This window comes from Camellia sinensis, chromosome 7 (genome assembly GCF_055761805.1).
Source record: "Camellia sinensis isolate YWXY chromosome 7, ASM5576180v1, whole genome shotgun sequence".
Taxonomy (NCBI): domain Eukaryota; kingdom Viridiplantae; phylum Streptophyta; class Magnoliopsida; order Ericales; family Theaceae; genus Camellia; species Camellia sinensis.
Genome location: NC_138967.1, coordinates 175,734,249 through 175,746,092, shown reverse-complemented (window position 1 = coordinate 175,746,092; position 11,844 = coordinate 175,734,249). Strand labels below are relative to the sequence as shown.

Genomic DNA, 11,844 nt, shown 5'->3' with positions numbered 1-11,844 from the left:
ATGCATCTTCAACTGAATTGTTCTAATCCCCTTTGTTTGGTAAGCTTGGTCGTTGCCCATCAACAACACTCCTCCATCAAACTCTTGTAAGCTCGAGAACCACTGCTTATTAGGACACATGTGATAGGAACATCCAGAATCTAGAATCCATTCATCAGAATGGCCAAGTGATGACATTGTGAAGGGATTATCTCCATCTCGTGCAACATTCATTTTTTCCACTTTCTTGTCTTTATTGGGACAATCTTTTGCCCAATGCCACTTCTGGTGAAAAGTAGCACACTCGTCTTTTGCAAGACGTCTTCTATCTGATGATCTCCCTCTGGATTTTGAGCAAAACTTTTCTCGCCCTATATATCTTATGTTATTCGTCCTACCTCTGATTGTCAATGCCTCTGATGTTGAGTCCCTATTTGCAAACTTATCCTTCCTTCTGAACTCATTATTTACCAAGGCATTTGAAACATCAACATACTTGATCTTTTCTTTACCATACAGTAAAGTGGTGATGAGATGGTTATATGTGTCAAACAAGGAATTTAACAATAACAGTGCCTTATCTTCATCATCGATTTGAACATCCAGGTTTTTCAAATAGCCAAGAATTTTGTTGAAATTGTTCAAGTGTTCGTTCATCGAAATACCTTTCTTGTAGTCGAAACAAAACAACCTCTTCTTGAAGTAGAGCCGGTTCTCAATGCTCTTTGTTATGAACTTGTCTTCCAAAGCCTTCCAAAGCTCCTTCATAGTATCATATTCTGTGATGGTGTACTTTTCTTCTTTTGCAAGGTAGAGTCGGATAGAACTGCAGGCTAGGAGATTAACTTTCTCCCATTCTATTTTGTCCAAGTCATCTGGCTTGTCTCCAAGAGTGAAGTGCATGTTCATCTGGACAAGCATATCTTCAACTTCACACCTCCACATGCCGAAGTTGATTTTACCATCAAACTTCTCTACCTTAAACTTAGCGTGGGACAGGGGGGGTTTAACGCTCAGAGTTGTTGCAGCTGCGGGGTTGCTTGTAGATTCAACTGATCTCCCATCTATAGATTCTGCCATTGAGACTTCTCGAAACAAAACAAAACAAAAAAAATCTCCACCACAAACAATAGCGGATGCTTGAAATGCCCAAAACACGAGAAATTCTAAGCTCCCAAAACCTTTACTGAAAATTCAAGTCCGAATCTCAAAAACAAAATCCACGTTTGTGTCGGAATGATTGATTTAGCTAGAAAAAGACTTTCTCTACCTCTCTAGGAACCTCAATGAAATTTCTCCAAATCCAGGAGCCAAATTACAATTTCCCAAAACTCCTAGGACCTAACTGTAATTTATTGAAGTTTCAAGGGCTGAAATACAATTTCCCAAACTTTCAAGGGCCTCCGAGCAATGTTGGCAATTTTGACTGACTGAGATGATGATGTGGCAGATGTGCTGACGTGACGAACACGTGTGTTGATATGGCGATGACGTGGTGGTTGAGCTGTTGCTAGTATGGCTTCACACGTGGTAGTACGTGACGATGGCGTGGCAGCTTCCTAAAAATAATTTGAAAAATTGTTTGTGAAGAGTTTTGAACCCTTGTCCTCAAGGTTCGAAACCAAAGCTATAACCACTCTGCCAAGTGTGGACTTGTGTTCTATTGTTGCACAAGTGAATACTTAAAGACTTCAGGTTTGGTGGCATGTTGTCATGTTCAACGTTTACATCTTCGTCGGACTGATCTTTCCGGCGAATCTCCAACCGAACTCCGGCAGAGCATGTGAGGGCTCGTAAGGAGTCCGTTTGGGTTGGTTTTTCAAGGTCTGGACTCTTTTCGTCGAGGCGTACATTATGGTATTCCGAAAACGTGATTTCGATAATTTCGAAATTTTCAATTTACAAAAAACAAAGTTGTAGATGCTTTGTTTTGGCACAACTATGCTCTGATACCAATTTGTTGTGCCTAGAAGGCAAAAAACAAATACACAAGCACACAAGCAAGAACACACAAAGATTTACGTGGTTCAGCAAATCGTCTACGTCCACAGGCAGCGAATTTCACTATATGGAGAGAAATAAAAAGATTTCAACAATGGAGGAGGATGAGACAATACTCTCACTCTACTCACACTCACTCAGTTACTTACACTCTCTTCTGATTGCCACACCAAACCCTTCCCATTCACTAACCATTTATAGATGCAATGGGAGAGCCAAAGTCTTCAACAAGCCACCGATAACATTTATGGCAACCACCAACAGGATATGAAGATCAGCCACCCTACCATGGAGTAGCTCTGCTGAATTTTCAGCTTTTTCATTTGTCTTCAATCAGCAACCATTATTGACAAAGAAAATCAGAGCCAATCTTCAACAACCAGATGATTCAGTACAACTAATTATAATTTTTAGAAACGTATTCAGTGTGTTTGGTTTCAGATTTTTGAATTTAATTTTCTAAAAATTGAGGTTTTTATTTTTCGTATTTTTTTTTTTTGTTTTTAGTGAATGTTTTTAAATTTTAAGCAATTTTTTTACTTTTTTAGATGTACCTCACTTAAATGTATCAGAGCCAATCTTCAACAACCAGATGATTCAGTACAACAAATTATAACTTTTAGAAACCTATTCAATGCGTTTGGTTTCAGTTTTTTGAATTCAGTTTTCTAAAAATTGAGTTTTTTGTTTTTCATATTTTTTTTTAGCGAATATTTTAAAAATTTTAAGCAATTTTTTTACTTTTTTAGATGTACTTCACTTAGATGTATCTAAATAGTAAATTATTTGTGAAAAAATATTTTAAAAAATTAATAAATACACAAAAATATGAAAAATGTACTGAATTTTTATTTTATTTTATTTTATTTTTTTGTATTTTCGGTATTTAATGAATTTTAAAAAAAAATCACAAATATTATACTAGTATTTATATGTTAAGTGTGTCTAAAAATTAAAAAAGTTACTTAAAATATTTTAAAAAATTAGTGAAAACAAAAAAGAATACAGAAAATAAAAAAATAGAATTTTTTGAAAAGTAAATTTAAAAAACGGGAAACAAACAAAGTGGTTGTCATTCACATGTGATACAAATTTTCAGAACTAGCATCAAACCATACATTAAAAAATCAAAACCAAACTATGATTTAATATACATTAAACCGATTTACGATTTTTTAAATCTTTTTTTTTTTTTTCAATCTTACTTGAAATATACACTCTATTTGTTTGGACTATTTTTTGGCTGATACAATAAAAAATGAAAATCAATAGAAAATAAGCATATACAAAGAGAAAATATTTTTTTTTTAAAAGATAAAAAATGTTTTTCGAATTAAAATCTTATTAATATCACCACACCATCACAGCCACCATCACCGCCACCCCACCATCATGCCACCACCTCCACCTTTACCTTTGTCCCACCACCGCCACCACCAAATATAAACAAATATTTTTTTTGAAAATATTTTTCATCCAAACAAGCATAGCAATGAGTGAAAATGAGTCTAACAAAAGGGTAACAATGTAATTTTGCCAGACATAAACCATAACGGCAGCTACTCGGTGTTTGAACACACCAAACTGATTACTCAAACTAAACAAACTGGCCATTTGATCTTTCAATTTCGTGTCATGCAAATATATATATATATATATATATTCACTTGCCAGATGTGAATCATGCAAACTCATCACCAACATTGAAGTCCCAGACCTAACCCCTGATTCTATATAAATACCCATTTCTTTTGCGCCTTTGTTAAGCTCTCAAAACTGCCCAGGACAAAGAACTCGATCGTCAATTCTCGGAGCCCCTCTTCAATTGCTTTGATTCCAGGTTCTTTTCATCTTCCTCTGTTTACAATCAATACTTTTGTGTGAATGTATATGTATATATCGTGTTTCTGTGATTTGGTTATTGAAATTCAGGGTGTGTTTTGAACAACCCACGATTGTTAATGAATTGGGTTTTTATATATACATGTGTTTCTTTGATTTGGGTATTGAATTGTGGTTGTGCTTTGAACAACCATGATTGTTAGTGAATTGGGTATCGAATTAAAGGCGTGTTTTGAACAATCCATGATTGTTGGTGAATTGGGTGATATGATGATTTGAGGCTTCTGATTCCAATCACAAATGGTTTTCATGAGATCGATGATGATACATTTGCAGAACATCTGTTAGACATCCTGAATTCAATTGTACTTGTAAACATGCTCTAACATTGTGTTCTGATCTGTTAGGAGATGTGTTTCACTAATTCTGTATGAATCTCGTGCTGAAGATTTAAACTTGTGTAGTTGGGACTTGGGTTGTTTCAATATTGACCATGTCTGGTTGTGAAAATGAGAAGCGTCTTAAGAAATCTGATTCATTTAAAGAGGAAGATCAGATCAGCAATTTGCCCGAGCCGGTTCTTTGTCGCATTCTCTCACTTCTTTCTATGAAAGATGCAGTGAAAACTAGCCTTCTTGGACCCAAATGGAAGGACCTTTGGGCTGCTGTACCCAATCTTGAATTTGATTTCAAATCAATGTATCATCCTAATGGGCCTTGTTGTGATTCCAAGGATAAACTGAGTAAATTCATGGATTTTGTAGAGAGGGGATTGATTTTGCGTGATGGGTTGAACATACAAAAATTCAATCTATCATGTTTCGAGATCTGTGATTTCTCCCAAATTTATGCGTGGATTTGCAATGTTATAACATGTAACGTTCAAGAAATTGATATTCGGTTATCTGTGCACCCCTACGGTCAGTTGCCTTGGAGACTTCTTACGTGCAAAACATTGGGGGTTTTGAAGCTAACCGGTCGTTTTGTGCTAAATGTCCCAGCTAATATTTGTTTTCCAAGCCTCAAGATTCTCCATCTCCGATCACTCATATATACAGATGATGCCTCAATTGAAAAGCTATTTTCTAGTTGTCCCATCCTTGAAGATTTGGATGTAGTAAGGCATGACTGGGATAATGTATGGTCCTTCAATGTTTCCGTGCAATCTCTAAGAAGATTATCATTGTGTTTTCATCCAAAAGGATTCGAATTTTTAAAAGATCATCAGCACAAAATCATGGTTGATACTCCCAATCTTGAATACCTCAAGCTTCACAATTATGTATCAGAAGACTACATGTTCTATAACATATCTTGCTTAGTTGAAGCTGATCTTGATATTATAAGGCCTCGCGTGAGTAGTGTACGGCGTAGCATCTTTTCAAAGGGTGTGGGCAAGCTTTTTATGAGGATGTCTACTGTTAAACTTCTATCATTATCTACTCGTACTCTTTGTGTAAGTGCTCTTATCTATATCCTTGTTGATGTCGAACTTGTTTTGGTTGGGCAAACTTTTTTCGGGGTAAACTGTTTGCTTGTAATTTCATTTTCTATTTTGTATTTCCAAAAAACACATTAAACTTGTTTGGCAAATTGTATTTGGGAAATTTTTTTGAAAACAACCCTCTTTTAGGAAACACTAAAAAGTCTTTTTCGAATTTTGGAAAATATTTTCACACCAAAAAAAGGAAAATGGTGGGCGCTTTCAAAAATTTCATTGTTTGTTTCCGAAAACACAAAAAATGAAAACAAAGAAAACAAAAAACATGACCAAACAAGCCCTAATATTCATGCTATTCTTTATGCAGGTTCTCTTGTTTGTTCATGACCTTCGCTATAATAATATACCTACATTTCATAATCTGGTACGTTTGAAGCTGGGACTTGATCCTTTCCTAGGCTGGCATCTGCTGCCAAAATTACTTGTGAGCTCGCCTAATCTCGAAGCTCTTTGCTTTGAGCAGGTAAATTTGATCTTTATATGTAATAATCAATAACATCAAAAAGGTTTTCAACTTGCAAACTCTGAAGTTGTGTATGTTTTTTTAGGGACTTGTGTATGTTAAAAACAACCCTAATGATCATCACATTCAGTTTAGGAGCATGCCACAAGAAGTGCCTGAATGTTTGCTTACGCACCTTAAGACTATTGAAATTCACAAGCTTGTAGGAAAGATAGATGAGCTGAAACTGATAAAGTACTTTTTGAAGAATGCAATGGTTTTGAAGAACATGACAATCCGATGTCATTGTATGAACGTAGTGTGGAATGTTCGTGATAGATTGTTGATGTTTCATGATGAAATATGGAAGTGTCCTTGGGGATCAAGTTCTTGTCAAGTGAAATTTATCATCTGAAGATCTCAATAGTCTACCTTCTTTTCTTGAATGTATATATCAAGTTTGAAGTTCATTGTTCACATTCTCTCTTTGTTATATGTCAGTACACATTTTTGGCTTGGTTTAAAACCATTTTAGCACCTTAGGTAGGAGTTTGCGAAAAGTGAAGCGTAATCATGCATTAAGAGAGACATGCCTTAAATGAATTTCATGTCAAGTGTCATTAACATTTTGGATATATTTAGTTTACTAATGTATTGCTGATATATTAGATGGTATTTAAATTTGATCATCATAGCATTAGTATTGTAATGTGATATGTTCTATAATAGTGAATGGATGTCGTATATAATCCCTTTTTTATTTTTTTGGGGTGAAATTTTTATAATTTATCCATCAATAGCAAAATGTGACAATAAAACCATATTTTTGGAATCGTAGTGTATTTTTTTTTTTTTTTTTTTTTTTCCTATCAGTGTTTTGTTCCTTCATCAAACATTCTTTTTTCTAGTAGACTTGTGGTGGTTTTGCATGCTGATGAAAGTTGGTTCTAGGGTATTAGCTAAAGAAATTAAACTTACAATAATCTTTTTTTGGCTAAACAACTAAAACATAATAAACTCAACAATCATAAATAATTGAATTGTAGGTTGGTTGAGATTTAAAATGCAACTCAATGTTGCATTTGGATGAATATATTTGAAATGAAAGGATGGTTGTTCAAAATTTCAAATTCACCAAAATTTAAAGAGGACGTTTGGCTATCTATGCTGGATTGGGACACTTGAAAAGAGCATGATGGAGGAGAAGCAATGACCTTTTTATTGTAAAATCTGTGAATATAATCTTGTTGGGTTGGTGTACCTTGATAGATACTATTCATTTAATCCTGAGTCCAATTGGGGGTACTTTGGTAATTTTCTTGTTGCTTCCACGTTGTCCTAATTCTATACTCACAAATAGATGAAGGAGGCGCCTCTTTTAGATCAATAGAGTTGTATTGTTTTCTGATTATAGTGAAAACCGTAACAGTCATAGACGTAGTATTATGTAGTGAACTACATAAATCCTTATGTTCTTGTGTGCAATTTGTTTTATATTATGTAGTGAACTACATAAATCCTTATGTTCTTGTGTGCAATTTGTTTTATATTTCTTATTTATTATTTCGTATTTCGTCGATCCTGATTAGGAAGAGACATTTTTCTAACAAATCTTTCTTCATAATATGAGTTTCAAATAATTTCATAAACGGTTATTATGCCAAATCTACCCTAATAAAAACTCTCAAATCTCTATCCACTTATCCTCACGCACTTCTTTTCAATACATATAATCATATCTTGAGCTTTAGATGTTTCAAAATTCTAATTATATAAAATGCATTAGGGATAGAGAAACAGATTTTGAGGAGACAAGTTTCTAGTTACAAGCATCTGTTTGGTTGCTAGGAAAACAAGGAACGATGAGGAATTCAAGGATTATGGGTTATTCTTTGTATATGAATTACGCCTTCCTTAATCCTTTTTTTAGTTCAGTACCTGGCTCTTAATTATCACTTAGGCCTTGTTTGGGGTACACTATATAATCCATCTTTTTATCTTTTTTCCATCACATCACCTCTCTACTTTTCTGCACATTTTTTCGTAAAAAGACAAAAAGTACACTTTTTTAAGACACCCCAAACCAACCCTTAATATTATTTTCACCTCTCAATTATATCTCTGAATCATAAAAAATCGTATAAATAAATGCCACCTTGAAAGGGTGAAGAAGTGATAATATTTAACACTTGAGGAGGGTCCAAATTTATAATTTTATAGCCGAGGAAAGTAATATTCAATAATAGTTGACAGAGGTGTTGTGTAATTAATTTATTTTTCAATCAGTATAAATGAATAGGGACAACAAAACTACATTACCTGTGATAAATAGCACACCATTCATCAACCAATCCGTTGTCTTAAAGAGACATTGTGAATACCCAAAAATGATAGTATCATGCAATGATGTTTTTCATTATCAATGTATTTGTTTTTAATCAGAAATTAAATTTTTTTTTTTTTAATAAGGATAAATTACAACAGTAGTCTCTGCTGTTTACCTCTTATGTTAATTAGGGCAAATTTCCGTATGAAATATTTCCACCTCTTTCAAGCTCTCAACCATCCCATCTGGCTCTTCCGTTCATACTTGCTCTAATCAAGGTGTGGTAAATTTCTCATTGTCCACTGCCAATAAGCTCAAAAAAGCTCCTACTTTTGCAACCTATCCTTTTATCAATAAGCAATTCAATGGGCTTTTAGATCAGCTTTCATGATCTATTTCTGGCTTTTCCATTTCATCTTCATCAATTTTCTCATCTTTTCATCTAAAAAATCCTACTTTGCCTCCTCTGATTCTCTAATCAAGTCCTGGTACATTTCTGCATTCAGTGCATCGACCTTTTTCAACGAACTAACAAAATCTTCTGCTTCATCAACTTCCCCTTTATCGCGAAGCCAATTCAACACTCTCGAAACCAGTAAAGCCTTAGGCCTCCAACCCGGGTTCTCCGCCTTCACCGCCAGAGCGTTCTTCATGCACTCGAAAGCTTTCCCCATATTCTCCTTATCTAAATACGCCTTAGCAATGATTGCCCAGCTGTTGGGAATCGGAGTCTTCCCTCTCTTGACAATGTCCTCAAGCATTTCTTCAGCTTTCTCGACCAATCCCTCTTTACAGTAACCAATAAGGAGAATATTGGGCACTCGGAGATCATAACAATGACAAGATGATTCCCACTCCTCAAGCACTTCTTTAGCTTCTTCTAGCTCGCCAAGTTTCACCAGAGAACCCAACATGGTTATATAGTCCCGGTTTAATTGCTTCTTACAAGTAACTTTTTGGAAGCCCCATATTCTTCTCACGTCGTCTTTATTTCCTAGGCTTGCATAGAGCGAAATCAAGTGATTGTAGCCGAGTGCATCATTGTGTAGCTTCTCTTCTAATTTCTTCAAAAAAATTAGTGCTTTCTCTTTGAGACCGGCTTTTATGTATAAATTAGCCACGGTTGAATAAGTGGTCCAATCCATGGAGATGTGAGATTGACTTTCCATTTCTTCTAGAAGCTTCTCCATACTCTTAACGTCCGATCTCGCCCCATAAGAATTCATGCAAATTCTATAGGTGAAGTTATCAGGGGTGACACTGTTTTTCTTCATCTCTAATAACACATCGGGGATTTTCTCGAGTTGGCCAGTGTGCGTATAGAGGCACATGAGATCGTTATAACTGAGAGTAGAAGAAGCGAAACCCATCTCCTTCATCTTCTGCATGTGGGAGATGGACTTATCAACAAGTCCTGCTCGAACATAACAGTTTAAGAGCGCGCCATAGATCTTGTCAATTTTTTCATGCTCATTCAACATATTGAAGTATCTCTCCGCAACATTCAAGCCTCGGACCCTGCCAATTAGATCCAACTGCACAGCCTGGTCACCTGGTGAAAATAGGCAGAGACCTTTACTACTCATCCACTCGGAAATCTGTCTTAGCAAGCATCCAAGCCACAAAAATGTTTTAGAAAATAGACAACACAAATTTATGGCCACTAGATCAGGATTGAGAAACTATGGAGTATGAAAAAGTTTGACTTTAGTCTTCACCTTAACTTTGTGTTAATGTGCAGCAAAACTAGCAAGATACGATTTTGTACAACCGAGTTCATGAGATGGTAGAAGTAATAACACTTATTGAAGATGAAAAGAGGAAAAATCAATTAAGAATGAAAACCAATAAGTACACCAATAATAACTGATTGAGGCCAGTCAAATCACATACAAATAAAATGTGTGTATAAATTCATAGGAAAAGACTATGGTATATACCTAATAACTAAAAAGGAAAATTGTATACCTTAATACTTTCTAAGTCATAATTAAAAAAAATAATCATAACCAAACAACATGAGGCATAACCAAATAACTCACGAGTCCTACCTAAAATAAATTATAACTAAAGAAGAAAATGATATAAGGTATATACGGTAGGGGTGTTCATAGATACAGAATGAGAACAAAAAAACAAATCGACATTTTGAAGCCACAATACCAAGAAAAAGATAAAATCACTTTCCAAATATACAGACAAAAAATAAATAAATAAATCCTTTTTTTTTTTTTTTGGGGGGGGTACATCTGAATAAATAAATCCATTCGAAATGGTGAATAGAACAGCTCAAATAAACTCAACTAAGTGGGGGGGTTTGATTTTAAAATTTCAACAATGATAAATCTAGGATTCAAAATTTATGTTTATTTTATTTTCCTACATATGCTCATTAGCCAAACAAAACCCAGAAAATCACAATACCAAAAAAAACATGAAATCAATTTCCAAATATATAGACAAAAAATAAAAAATACAATCCATTCGAAATTGTGAATAGAACAGCTCAAATAATAAATAAAATAAATGATAAAAAAAAAAATTGCATTTAGAGGGTTTGAGTTTTCTAAACTCAACAATGCTTAATCTAGGACTCCAAATTCATGTTTCTTTTCTTTTCTTTTCTTTTCTTTTCCTACCAAACAAACAAAACCCAGAAAATTCATACAGAGACATGAAGAGGAATTCAAGAATCGAACCTCTAGGGCGTGAGTGTATCGCTTGCGGCCACGGAGATGGCGAATAATGCGACGAAGCTCGAAGGCTCTGACCTTTTGGCCCTCTTGGACCCATTGATCGAGGACTGGGACGATACTGAGATTAGGGTTTCCGAGGGGGCTAATTCGGGAATAGAGATTGTTAGGGTTTGAGTTCGATCCTGTAGCACAGTACGTTTTGATCAAGACCCAGAGATTGTTAGGGTTTGTGTTCGATCTTTTGAAGATTGTCAACATCGTTAAACTAGCAATGTTTAGTGGACTGTTTTGAAGATGAACACTGGTTTAGCAGAGCCTATAGGGTTTTTTGACATTTTTTAGGGTTTGAGGTTTTGAAAATGTCAAAGTGATAATGGCAATTGTATTTTTTATTTTTTATTTTTTTTGAACAGGTTTGATATTGGCAAGTTTGAGTTTTTTTTTTGGGTAAATATGGCAAGTTTGAGTTGCGAATGGTTACATTTGAAAAATTATAAATATTTTTGTTTGAATTTTTTATTTAATAAAATTAATTATAGAAATTATCTTTTATATAAAGATTAAATTTTTTAAAATATTAATCAAAATAAATTATTAACTAGCTTAATAATTTATTAATAAAATGACTATTTATTATAAAATTAAAAATTTTAATGATAAAATATAATATTTAGAATCATATAAAACAAATCGTGTATTTATAATTTACTTATAAAAAATGAAGTACGAAAGTATGTTGACTTTTTTTTGTCGTTTTACTAAAAATTCAACTTTCCGAAAAAAAAAAAAACTTAATTTGTTGTTTGAAACTGTCAAATAATTTTTTTTTTTTTTTTTTTTTTTCAATTCATCTTGTCTAGTAGATAAATCTAAAATGTAATTTTTTTAAAAAAAAATTAAAAAATCAAAATAAGCTTTGAAAAATTCATTGTTTAGTTTGAGTTTTTTAAATTCACTTTTCAAAAATTTAAATTTTTTTATTTTCCGTGCCTTTTTGTTTTTATTGAATTTTTTTAATATTTTTAAAAAAAATGATTTTTAGATACACCTAATATAA

The 11,844-nt window shown here is 33.8% G+C and overlaps 2 protein-coding genes across 2 annotated transcripts; one reads left to right on the top strand and one right to left on the bottom strand.

Moving 5' to 3' along the window:
• Window positions 1-3,552: 3,552 nt before the first annotated feature.
• Window positions 3,553-6,454, top strand: LOC114260103 (F-box/LRR-repeat protein At4g14103). Its single transcript, XM_028200162.2, has 4 exons — window positions 3,553-3,820; window positions 4,230-5,278; window positions 5,631-5,786; window positions 5,872-6,454. The coding sequence occupies exons 2-4, from the start codon at window positions 4,316-4,318 to the stop codon at window positions 6,178-6,180; spliced, it is 1,428 nt and encodes a 475-aa protein (XP_028055963.2). The 5' UTR covers window positions 3,553-3,820; window positions 4,230-4,315; the 3' UTR covers window positions 6,181-6,454.
• Window positions 6,455-8,355: 1,901 nt separating this feature from the next.
• On the bottom strand, window positions 8,356-11,192 carry LOC114260104 (pentatricopeptide repeat-containing protein At4g21705, mitochondrial). Its single transcript, XM_028200163.2, is given in 3 exon segments — window positions 8,356-8,564; window positions 8,567-9,689; window positions 10,791-11,192. Coding segments are annotated over 3 exon segments (1,413 nt in total). The 5' UTR covers window positions 11,046-11,192; the 3' UTR covers window positions 8,356-8,529.
• Window positions 11,193-11,844: the final 652 nt, after the last annotated feature.